The 12,420-nt window shown below is 32.9% G+C and overlaps 1 protein-coding gene across 5 annotated transcripts in view; it reads right to left on the bottom strand.

The window, feature by feature from the left end:
- CCNT2 (cyclin T2) overlaps window positions 1–12,420 on the bottom strand; it is a 44,644-nt gene that overhangs the window by 11,164 nt on the left and 21,060 nt on the right. For 3 of the 5 annotated variants that reach the window (XR_002975647.3, XM_024569593.3, XM_024569594.3), the window contains exons 3-5: window positions 7,389–7,517; window positions 5,354–5,414; window positions 3,147–3,209 (exon numbers count right to left, since the gene is read on the bottom strand). Coding sequence is in view for 4 of the 5 variants with exons in the window: in XM_024569593.3 (XP_024425361.2) it covers window positions 3,147–3,209; window positions 5,354–5,414; window positions 7,389–7,517 (253 nt within the window). In the remaining variant the exon portion in view is untranslated. The other 2 variants (XM_045203020.2, XM_045203021.2) reach the window with 2 other exon arrangements.

Here is a 12,420-nt window from a genome sequence, read left to right as displayed (position 1 = left end):
AAAAGAAAACAATACTATCAGCTTTAACATGCTACCATCAAAAAGTTCTCAACACAACAAAAACTTCAAAGATGTGTACACAAAAAGTAAATTTTACTTACTACTTACAAATATCACAAGAGCGCCATCATTTTCTATACTACTGAAAATCTTCAACAACATTCACTCAAATGTTTCTTGCTATCCCCCAAAGATCTGAGAAACAAGCCGATTTGCTTTTAGCTAGCCAGTTACAAGGGCTAAACTTGTTACTAAGTTAAGCATCTAGTCAGCTAAAAGTTGCAATAAAGCATTCTCCTGGATTTAAAAAAAAAAAGAAGAAGAAGAAGAAGAAAAGATTTTGAAGTCTAATACAAAATACAAAGAGTTGCCTGCCAGACTTAATCCTCAGTCATATTTAAATTGGCTTAAGTACTTCCCTCAAAACAAAACAAACCCCAACCCACAAAGTCAGAGAGCACAACCGCTCAATTTTGCATCATGTTACTAAGCATCAACAGAATAAACCTAGAAACATTATAAGGACATAAACAGAGAACACTCCACTGTATTATTTTTTAAAAACTATGGAATCCAGTTAATGACAACTTTAGATATGGTATCAGTACTCTAGAGGGAATCAGGTGCTTCAACACAGGTCCCCAAAAGAAAACAATTAAAATTAAGACACTGAAACTGAAAACAGTCTCCCCACTTCTGCTTCTTAATTTTCTCAGCAGGGACACCACTGCTATAATTCGCCTTTTTCTCCCCCCACCAAGTACATTCATAATCACTGACATACCTTTTCCCTCTGCTGCAATTAGGTTCAGTTCCCCTCAAGTCACCCCTTTTCTAAAAGGCCTCAAAATCCTTGTTTCCTCCTATTTGTATCTGTACCTGTAACCCCTGCTGCCCCATGTGAATCTTTACAAAAAGAAATTTGGGCTTAACAGAGTTGTGCTAAGAAGAGTGTGAAAACATCAGATGTCTTGGAGGCAGTGTGACTTAAGTATTGCATTCTTTCCTGGTAGGGAAGGAAGGAGAATCACAAAGGTGAAAGGTCCCTGTAAAAATGACATTAGCCAATTCTGCAGCAAAGTAGAATAATGCCAATTTTCTCATGGCAGGGGTGGGGTAAGGTGGGGTTGGGTGGGGTGGGTAAGGCAGGAAGGTGAAGAACTTTAAAGAAGCCAAACCATTTATCTGCCCCCCCCCAAACAAAAGACTCAAAATATATAGAGAAGAGATTTTAAACTGACATAGCAGTTTTCACCTCAGAATACATCTAAATTTAACAACCTGTCACTGTGCAACAGAGGAAGAATGAAGGGAAAATGTTCTTTTGTTAGCTGAAAATTGTAACAGAACAAAGAAAAGACACCAAACATAAAAGAACATTTCTTAGAGTGAGATACAATCTAGTTACTTGAAATATTAGACAAAAGGAGGCTAAACGTATGTAAGATTTGTATTAAAATTTGAGAATCAGTACATTTTAAACATTAACAACAAAATCATATTTAAATATCTTTCTTTGGGTGATACATCAAATTTGTAGTTTTTGTAAATGTTTTAAAATCTACTATTCAATTTTGCAAATGAATGTACTTTACATGTCTCTAGCTTCTTTAGATATAGAACATGTACAAAAAATAAACTTGGACAAAGAATTTTTAAAAAGCTGACTAAAATGTCACAATACTAAGCTGAAAATCTAATTTCAACTCCTACTAAAGTATTATTTTAACTTATATTAATATCTTCCTTCATTAGGCTCAATTTGAAACAAATTATATGGCTTTCCATTCTGATAAAACAGATTATTTACCCTTTCAAATTTTCAGGAAAATAGTACTACTACTCAGCTTTTTTAATCTTAATTCAACATCTACATTAATTATCTATACTATAATACTGGGGATGAGAATGTGCTATAAATATATTCATATAACCACAAAGAACAGGACCCATAATTATGTTCTAGTTTACAAATGATAATATGTGGTATTAGGATAAACAAATATAAATGGCATTTTTAGAGGTCCGGTTCTTAAAAACATTGTGGTATCAGGTAAGAGGGTGTTTTTTCCTCTTTCTCTTTTTAATGTAGTCATAACATAATAAAATCCTACCTGGGTATAAAATGAATTCAATTTAGAATGAATAAACTGTGAGAATATCTAGGTAAAACTCTAAAAAACAAAACAAGGCCTTCATAAATTTTATACATTTTGTTTAGAATAATCCTAAGAAAATCTGGTGGTAAAAGAACGAAATGGCAAAATTCAATCGTCAAAAAGGAAATAATAGAAAAAGGAACACTAAAGATTCTAAGTGGTTGCTATTAGTACATAACACTTCTAATGGGAAACAGGACTGTTGAAGTAGTATAAAAACATGGAACTGTGTAAAAAATATTTCTAGGAATACAACAGCTATATAGGATTCATTAACAAGAGTAGAAAAATGTGTGTCACATGCTTTATAAGCAGAAAAGAAAAAAAAAAAAGAGTTCCCCTACTCCTGTTTATAAAAGGGTTAACAGCCACATCACATGCTAGGTATCATAGTATATAAATATTTCATTATACACAAAAGGGAAACCATTTTTAGAAATACTTAAGAACTGTGAAAAATGTATTAAACCAGTTTTGTTCAAACAAACAACGGCAAACCAAACATTTCAAAAAATGACAAATCTGCTAAGAAAGGCAATTATTTATAGAAAAAACTTCAGCCTGACCTCTAAATTCTTATACTGTAATCTTTTCAAGAAGTCAACAAAAGTTGTACATAAATCAAAAATTAATACTATTTTCTATACCCACGTGCTAATGGCTTACATCTTAAATATTAACTGAAATAGGACAGGCATAGCTCACAGGGGAGGTAGACAGTCCTAGTGTTCGGAAACCCTCCAATTTGTCAGTGAAACGAGACTCTCACTGAAGTGTAAAGGAAGCTGACTGACAGGTAGAACCACAAATAGAAGTAGATGAGTAGGTAGATATAGAACACTAAAACGTAATGCTTCAAAATGCCATTTTCCCCATTTTAATAAAATTCAAGTAAAGGACATATGAACAAAATAATATCCAAATCAATTATAGACAATAAAAATCATTAATATCGTACTTATTTAAAAAATTTCAAAGATCACTTACCTCTTACTAACTGGGTACATTTCACCACATCTGTGTGTGGGTGCTCAATGGTGATCTCAAAACCTGAAACGAAAAGCACTTTTTTCCCCAATCACTTACCACTACAGTACTTGCCTGAGAATGCCATTCACCACACAACCATAAACGTATATTTTCACTATTAAAAAAACCCAACCACAATGTTTCTCATCACCAACATAATCATTATACCTCAGATAAAATGTCTTTTCTTCTTAAAAACGATGTTCCAATTATGAAAATTAATTATCGAAGTTGTTTATAGATTGGGGGGTAATATTCATTCGAAATTCTGAGTTACAATTAGTTTGAAATTATCTTCATGTAAAAACAAACTGAAATCATGACAAATAGAATCAAGCTTGCCCCACAGTTTAAGCGGGGAGTAATGTATTTCTTCCCCTGCCCTTTACTGAATTTATTGGGGTTCTTAAGTGTATTCCAATTCTTTCAGACGTGAAAAGAAACTTTTTCATAAATGTAACATTTGGGCGACAGTATAAGAAATTACCTCTTAAATAGCAAAGTGCTCTTATTTTCTTAGTATGCCTTCGATCAAAGGATTTCACCAGTTAGCTTATAATTTACGTTTCATTAATAACGAAACTGTTAAGGGTAAGTAAACCTTGTAAGTAAACCTAGGCCTCATGATTCATTAAATCACTGTTTCTCAAAACAAAGATAAAATGTTGAAAAGTTTCCAATGTCAAATCTACCCTTAGGTAGGGCAGGGTTTTTCCTTTTCTTAAAAAGTGGAGGTAACATCTAATGCCTTCAGAAGTATTAAGTAAATAACATCCTAATAAACAGGTAATCTGGATTTATGAAATTATTGTTTGGTCTATTAACATTTCTGCTGCAATAAAAACATACAAAATCATACTTTAATGAAAGCCAGAGAGGTATATCTTATGAATTCTAATATTCCCCTTAAAATGCTATTCATTCTCTGTGCTCAAGTATCTGTCATAAACAATGTAAATAACACATGATTTTAAATAACTTTATATTATTTTTAATAATATGTTTCCCTTTCAATTTTTATTACATAAGTATTTGTAAATTTTCATATTTATGTAATTTTATGTAATAAAACAATAACATATACTTTACTGGATTGGGAGGGAATGAGAAGACTCTGACTTTTATTTTTGTATCTTTTTTTACTATAAAAACTTCAAACAAGTGATGTATTTCAAACAAACTACTTCTATAATAAAAAGAATGCCAGGATAAGAAGCTGTGAGTACCACTTGTATTCAAGAATTGGAAATGGAGTAATAAATAAAATAACTACCATAAGAAATATTTATGACATATACAGTATGTGGCAATTTTAAAAACATACCATCTTTCACCTTCAAATTCATAATGTTAAGGCAGGCATTATTATTCCACCTCTCATATACAGAAAAAAGGTATGAAAGGTAAACAGGGGAACTTTGCCCAAGTTTAAAAGCAAGTCAGAGGCCTATAGATTTAAAACTACATCTCCATAAAGCCAATGTTGTTTTAGAATATGTAACTTCATACAAGTCAAAACTGCTTTAAGCCTTACTTTCCTCATCAGTAAAGTGAAAGTTAACAATGATCTTTAGAGATCACTTAAGTTGCACAAACTCTGCAGACAACATAACTTTTAGATAAGAATGTTCAACATTTAATGAAGAATGATGTCACATTAAAAATGATACAAATTCATGAAATACTGACTATAAGCTCTAGGAGAACAACTGCCTTATATGTCTGCATATACTACAATCACATGCAACAGCCTGAAAGGAATATTTTATTCTCCAGTACAAAGCCAGAATGAAGCACAGTATCTTTCTATGAAAACATAGAAATCACACTGAAGGGTGTTTATGCCAAATGACATTTTAAAAAATGGTTTCCTTATGATATTCTGTCCCTAAATTTTGTTTAAAACGAAATTTTCTCCAAAGATAAAATCAGTCCATAAAATTTTCTTTTATTCAGCATATACCAGGTCCTCAAATACATCATTATGTTCAGTATCATTTTGCTGTATGATAGGGACTTAACTTGTTTGTATCGATTAGCCCGTGGCAAATTGGTTTTGTTATATGTTGTTTCACTTAAAATTGCAAAACCAATCAATTATGTTAAGTAAGAACTTACTGTACTGTGTTGAAGAACACACATAAATATACAACCTAAGTACATACCTAGGGTTTGTAGCATTATGGTTTCAAGTAAAACCAGTTCTTGAGTTTGCTGAAGATAAGCCTGCCAGGAAAAAATAGTAATATTAAGATGCTTAAGATAAACACAACACTACTAGACTAAGCAGCCGTTGAATCTCATGAGAATTATAGATTGACTACAAAAGAACCAGTGTAGTTTAAAAATATGAAGGAAATAAATTGAGGGTAATGGAGAAAACCTGTACTCCTTGACAAGTTGAAATTGAATTACTTCTAGTGTAGGAAATGTAAACAAAGCAAAAACCAAAAAAATAAGAACCTAACGATAATGGTAATATGAAAAGGGGTGGGTTAATTGGAAAAGAACTCTTCAATCTACAATATTAATCTTTACTGAGGTATTATTAGTGCTTCAACACATTAAGGACAGAACTACCAACACAAGTACAAACACCAAATTCAAACCCACTTTTCAAAGCAAAGGCTCATCAACTTAATCTAGGATAATTCGTGTGTTAATTCCTTGACAGTCACAGTAAACTGAATGAATTATTTTTTATAATTAACTTCCTCTCTTCAGAAAAGACAAAATAAAATCAAAACAAGTCCTACAATACCTAGATTTAAAGAAAAAATTGTAGATACAAAATATCAAGACATGGGCATCCATGGGATGTAAATTGAGGACCTTCTCCCTCAACTTCAATAAATTATTCCTCTATTGCAATTACTCTGGAAATAAAGGGTATGAAAAATTTTCTGGCATCTCAGTCTTAAAGCATGACAATTGACTACGGTGATTAAAAAAAACAATTTATTACATATAAATATTCATTTATGTACAAACGTATTGCTAAACCCAGAAAGTGAAAGCACCACTAATTTGATTTATGCTGCATTCTGAAAAGGTCACTGAGTTGATTTTTAAAGCAGATTTCTATTATTTAAATAATATCCTAAGTATTTATAAAAAAAATTCTACATTTGTAAAATTAATACACATTACTATCTTGAAATAGTTCATATTTTTGAATAATCACACACTCTCTATTATTGAATGGCTACATTAATATTTTTCTTCCTTAAAGCCAACATCTAGGATAAAACTTGTCAGTAATAAAATATGATACACTTAATCTGGACTTTAATCTTGATCCAAACCAAACTAAATTAATGTAATGTGGTAGTCATTCAGTAGTTAAAAGTTCCTGATAAAGTAACTCACCTATAACAAGTGTTAGAAAAATGATTTTGAAGGCCCAGAATACTAGCTTGTTTTAAGATATTAGAACATTTTTTAATGGTACTTTCAAACAAGATCTATTAAAATGTTGATGGTGAACAAGTTGTTTAGAAACTAGCATTGCTCTTTAGAAAAATTTCTAAAAAACTTTTAAATGACATTTATGAGTCCCGATTGGTGTGGCTCAGTGGACTGGGTGTCAGCCAGCCACCTGAAAGGTTGCAGGCCAGATCCCCAGTTGGGGGCATGTGAGGAAACAGATAGATGTTTCTCTCTCTCCCTTCCCTTCCTTCTAAAAACTGATAAATAAAATCTTAAAATAAATAATAAAATAAAATGCTGCTTATGAAAGCATAAATGTTATCTTTATGCATCACAGACAGAAGTAGTAATATATGTGCATTAAATAAAGGACAATTCTGTAGAGATTATTACTGGTCTGGAGGCAAATACAGAGGTTTTCCTATTCCTTCATTTGCTGACAATTTAGAGTTATTTTTATCTCTGGTCTTGAATACACCCAAACAATGGAGGTGATATCATTTACTCTCTACCTGTATCACAGTTTGCTGTGAAGATAAACAAAATGTTTAACACTTAAAAAGTACCTTATATGATTCAGAATGACATTATAATTCATGAACATATATAAAATATGTTTCTGCCAGACTGCTTCCTGGCTTTACATTCGTAAGTGGTAAAAGAAATAAGCAGCATTTGAAAGGCAATGCTAAATTATATTTTTATTAGGTCTAAATAATGAAAAGGTTTCAAATTTACAAAGAAAAATCAAAAAACCCAGTTTTTACATACATCGCACTTAGTATCCAGCAGTGGCTCTAGAGGATGAAGACAAGCATGTGCTACTTTGATAACATGTTCAAGTTTTCGAGCCTGTTCTTCTACTTTTGCAGCCAAAAATAATGCAGTAGGTGCTATTATCTGTAGAAAAGACAAAAAGTTGGTGATTTAAAAACAAATAAATTTTTGGAGAAACCTACTTTCTAAAGGGGAAGGGCATACAAGGAAATAATGCAATATTAAAAGTATGAATAGCTAGTTGGGCTATGAAAAGACTGATGTTAAGAATATTAATAAAGTTATTCATTAAATAGAACTAGTTACCCTAGTCTACAAAATCTGTTTTACTTGTTTTGCAAGTAGAACACTATAGGCAAAAAGGAAAAAGACTTACAGTTTACCTAAGATAAAGTTTAAATAATATTAACGCACACTGTAAAGGTAAAGGGGGAGAAACCCCTCAAGACAAGGAATGAAACCATAGAGCTTTAAAAAAAAGATGAAAAGTGGGTCAAGTATACCCAGATTTCTTTTGGGGAAGACACCACTTTCTAGGGTTTTCTTAAATTAATCAATGATTCACTGTGTGGCTAAAAACTACACAATCTTGCTTGAGAGACGGAAGGATCTACAAGGCAAAATAAGGATTCTGCACATGAAAACTCCTACCTAATATCTCTATTACTTTACTAACATCATTAAAAGTACCATAACAGGGAATAAACATGTAAGATAAACCAACAGAGTAGAAAATTTGCCAATTGGAGATCAAGAAATTAACAATTTTTCAAGCTTTAGTGAGGTACATTCTTTGCCTGAAAGTATAAGGACATAGCACTAATAAAGACATTGACTAAGACAGAGAAACATCTATTTTGAACACATATGTAACCCCAAAGTTACTAATAAACTGAGTAACTTCTGACTCAGAAAATGGACATGCTTTAAACTCAACATTTTAGGATTACATACTAAAAACATCTCAAGGTGTAGGAAAGAGACTAGACTTTGTGTGGGGAGCGCACAATGGAGTATACTGATGTTGTATTACAAAGTTGTACACCTGAAACTTACATGGTTATTAACCAATGTTACCCCAATAAATGCAAGAAACATCTCATGGAGAGATAATTTCTATACGTCAAGATTCAAATACATTATTTTTCAAGAGATAAACATCTGAGTCTCATTTTATCTTGGGCATCATCAATCACTATACAGAAACAATGTCAAAAGAGGGAGGGGCATAAATCATGCTATGTGATTTGGGTAGATAACAAAAGGAGAAAATTTCTAATACAGGGAATGTGGACCCTTTCCTCTGAGTGCTTTTAAAACAACTTTAAAATATTGTTGTGGAGATGAAATTTAATTGCTGGACTTTGGATCTGAAAGGGAACTTCTCTATTCCAAATGCATTTGCAGAAGAGTAAACGAGTAAAAATGACTACAAGTTCTCTTCCTGATGTGTAAATCTTTTAAAACAGACCTAAAATTAAGTGAGTTTGGCTCCAAACCACCAGAAATAATGTTATTTTGAAAGGTCTGAAAAACTTCAACCTATTTCCATCTTTTAAAATAAAAATAACAGAAAAAATTTAAAGATTGAGAATGCTCAAAGAAAAAGCAATGTTATTCTTAATTTTCATAGATTTAGAATAAACTTATTATTCTGTATAACAGATTTAATTAAACAACATCAAAATAGTTAATATTCTTGAAATACAGTTAAACAGCAGTCACAGGGGGGGCACACAGGGGTGGCAGTGGTTATATTTCTGAGATGTAGAAAGTATAACTGAGATCAGACAATTATTCCTGTTATATTTTCCCTATACTTAAAATTTCCTATCACTGCTATCTACTTTGTTTGAGTAATTCCTTTTCTATTTAAAGGCTTAACTCAAAAGATCATCATCTCCTTCCAAAGTAAAATGTCTTGAGAGTGAAGTGCCCTTCTTTATTCAATAAAAAATTTTGCATACCTCTATAATTGGACTTATACTATATTCTAACTTCCATTTTATTAATCTTGTCTGTCCTCTAGTCTAGAAGCAGCTTTAACAGAGTGAATTATTCATTCATGTTCCCATTATGTAGCGTTGTGCAGCTGCTGTTCAATATTTTTGAATGTATGACATGTGGATAACCTCTATATAAGGGCACCTATATTAAATTCAAAGTATTCCAAATGCCACAGTAATAATCTAAGAGCCAATATAAGGTAAGAAATGCAAGAAACACTCATTAAAACATTAACACCCAGTTTCCCACTTCTGATTTATTATCTTATTCATGTCTAAGAGGGGAATGGCTAAACCAGCCTTCAAATGCTACAAGTATTTATCAAGAAGCTAAGCAATAGAGGAACAAGTCAAATTAGAGTGAGCTTAGTATTTAAACTTCCTTTCTAACTGCCAGATGAACCAGAATTTCTCTTACTTGCTAAAAGGCACTTATGAAAGTCTCCAATGAGTTTTTCTTGGTAAAATCTTTTAGGATCTCTAGTCATAGGTCCATCCCTCTTCAGACTTTTTGAAAGCCTCAATATCAAAAGGGACTTTCAAACCCCAGTTGTCCCCTTAAAAGAGAGTCTCAAAATAAACAAAGTGTATGTACTAGTGAATGATTCTCAAATTCTACAAATAATTAAAAATATTAAGTATTCAGGGAGCTAAGTAATGATCTTCAGGGTAGATTCCTGTGTATTTACCCACACTCCTCACAGAAGTCTTTCTGTTCCCTCTAAATAGGGCTCAATTCTCATCCTCCTCCAGTGCAACTAATACCCAACACTCTTCCAAAGTTCCTGGTGAAATCCACTAACTCCATTCACATTTCCTCCTCTACAGCCTGCAAACATTTTACTCCATCAGGGCTGTAAAAACAAAACAAAACAAAACACCTTTTTAGATAAATACTTTGTGAATATCCCCATGTGAGACTTTAATTTTAAGGATGACTAAGGAAGGTAATCAAACTAGGCACTACTACTTTTGTATGGAAAGCTAATTCTGTTGTGTGGTTTGATAAAAGGAAAAGAATCCCAAAATTTTTAAGCATTGGCAATATTACCAGTTGGTCTGTGGCTTTGGAGGTAACATTCATTAACAACACATGTAAACCTAGCTGAAAGTCAAAGAATTCACACCAATACTGGAGTACATACTCCGCTGGTTCAAGTGACCAAACAATTACAAACAGATTCAGGTTGCTGAGGACAGGGACCATGCACTATCCGTCCTTCGTGTTCTGGTCCCTAGTTTGATAAACTTCCTCCAATTACAATAACTAGAGGGAAGAAAAAATGATTTTTAAATAGTCCAGTGTTTGTTACTCTAGCAGATGTACAACTATTTCAAAGAAATATTTCATTCTCAAGTCAAGACAAATTTCTACAGAAATATACCATACAAATTACGGAGAGGGGGAGGAAGTGGTGATGAAGCCAGCTGTAGCACAGTAGACAGACTGCCTCAGTGTAATCTGGCTAGCCTAGACAAATTACTTATTCTCTTTGTGGTTCAGTTTCTACATCTGTAAAATAGGAGAAATAGTTATCTGCTATAAAGTTGTGGTGAGGATTAAGTGAGTCAATATATGTAAAGCACTTAGACTAGTGCCCCACAGTAATACGACTCAAATATTACCACTATGTTGAAAAATTGTGTATTGTTGAGCTTAAATTTTAAATGTGATTTAATGCACCTTAAAAAATTTCCTTCTTTCTTGCTCATCTTTCTTTCTTCCACAGTTAAACCCAATTTTTAAAAGGTTCTTAGCCCTAACTGAACAGGTTCAAACACTGATACTATGATATTTAGCATTACTTCAATGGTTATACCCATAATCCTTTTTCCTCCAGTTGTTTTCACTCTCTTCTCTTTTTCTACTCCTTTATATGTTCCCTTTCCCACCTGTTGATCTGACTCCCTCCTCCTGCCCATTTTTGCTTTCTCCACTTTCTGCTCATAATGATGCTCTCACTGCTGATATTCTTCACCCTCCATTTGCTGGCTTCAACAGTGATGGCTGGAGAAAGGTCAATCTGAATTAAGAAAAAGCCTGAGTCCTAACTCACCAAAATGGTTGTATGAGCAAGTTTCAAGTGAATCATCGGGTCTTTAAGTAATTAATGTTATGCACATACTTTGTGTGTACATTTGTATTTAAGAACTACTCATAGCTGTTTTATTACTCAAGTTTAAATCTCCTAATCCTAAAAAGCCATAAAAGAAACAAAGATAGGACTTCTAAGACTGCTTTCTAATTGATAATTCAGTATCAACAAGTTCCGGAACTGTTCTAATATTTCATCGCTAGGTCCTATGGGGCCTATAGGGCAGCGAAACCATTCTTCCCCTCTGTCTTAACTGCCCCAACACCCATCCCTCCCGTGACTAACACTAGGATAATTATTTCAGTGCTTTAAAAAGGACTTCATTAATAAATATCTAGGTGGTTCTAGATATCACAGATCAAAATTTGGAAATCACTTTGTCTATGGATATAGTTAAGGAAAAGTGGTAATGCTGTAACTTTAGCAAAAACTCCTAAAAAGAAGCTCTTAACAATAGAAAAAGGTAAAGGAGAAGCTTAGATAAGTAAAAGCAAGGGAGGTAGAGGGAGGTAAGCCCATCCCACAGCAAAGATGAAAATGGAATAAGTCAAAATGACCATTTGTTGATAAGAAAAGATCACCAAGCACAAGCAAATTAAAGCAAAATTCCAGTACAATGTTAAGAAGTGGTTTAAATCCTTAATTTTGCCCCACATGAAATGACTGATGTCATCACAGAAAATGTCATAAACTCAGTCTGTTATTTTAGTTTTATTTTTTCTTTTCTTTCATCAGAATGGCAAAAATATATTATTTTTTGGTGTGCTGCAGAATTTTGTATTTTTGCATTACAGTTTATTCGCCCCCCTGCCCCACTCGGCCTGCAATCACTACCCTGTTCACCTTATTGTCCAAGTACACGAATCCTCTTTTCTTTCATCCCTCCACCCCCTAACCAGCGCCAATAGCTATCATCCTGCTATC

The sequence above is a fragment of the Desmodus rotundus genome, chromosome 2, assembly GCF_022682495.2.
Source record: "Desmodus rotundus isolate HL8 chromosome 2, HLdesRot8A.1, whole genome shotgun sequence".
Lineage (NCBI taxonomy): Eukaryota > Metazoa > Chordata > Mammalia > Chiroptera > Phyllostomidae > Desmodus > Desmodus rotundus.
Note: the sequence above shows the minus strand (reverse complement) of the source record. Positions and strands in the feature narration are given on the sequence as shown.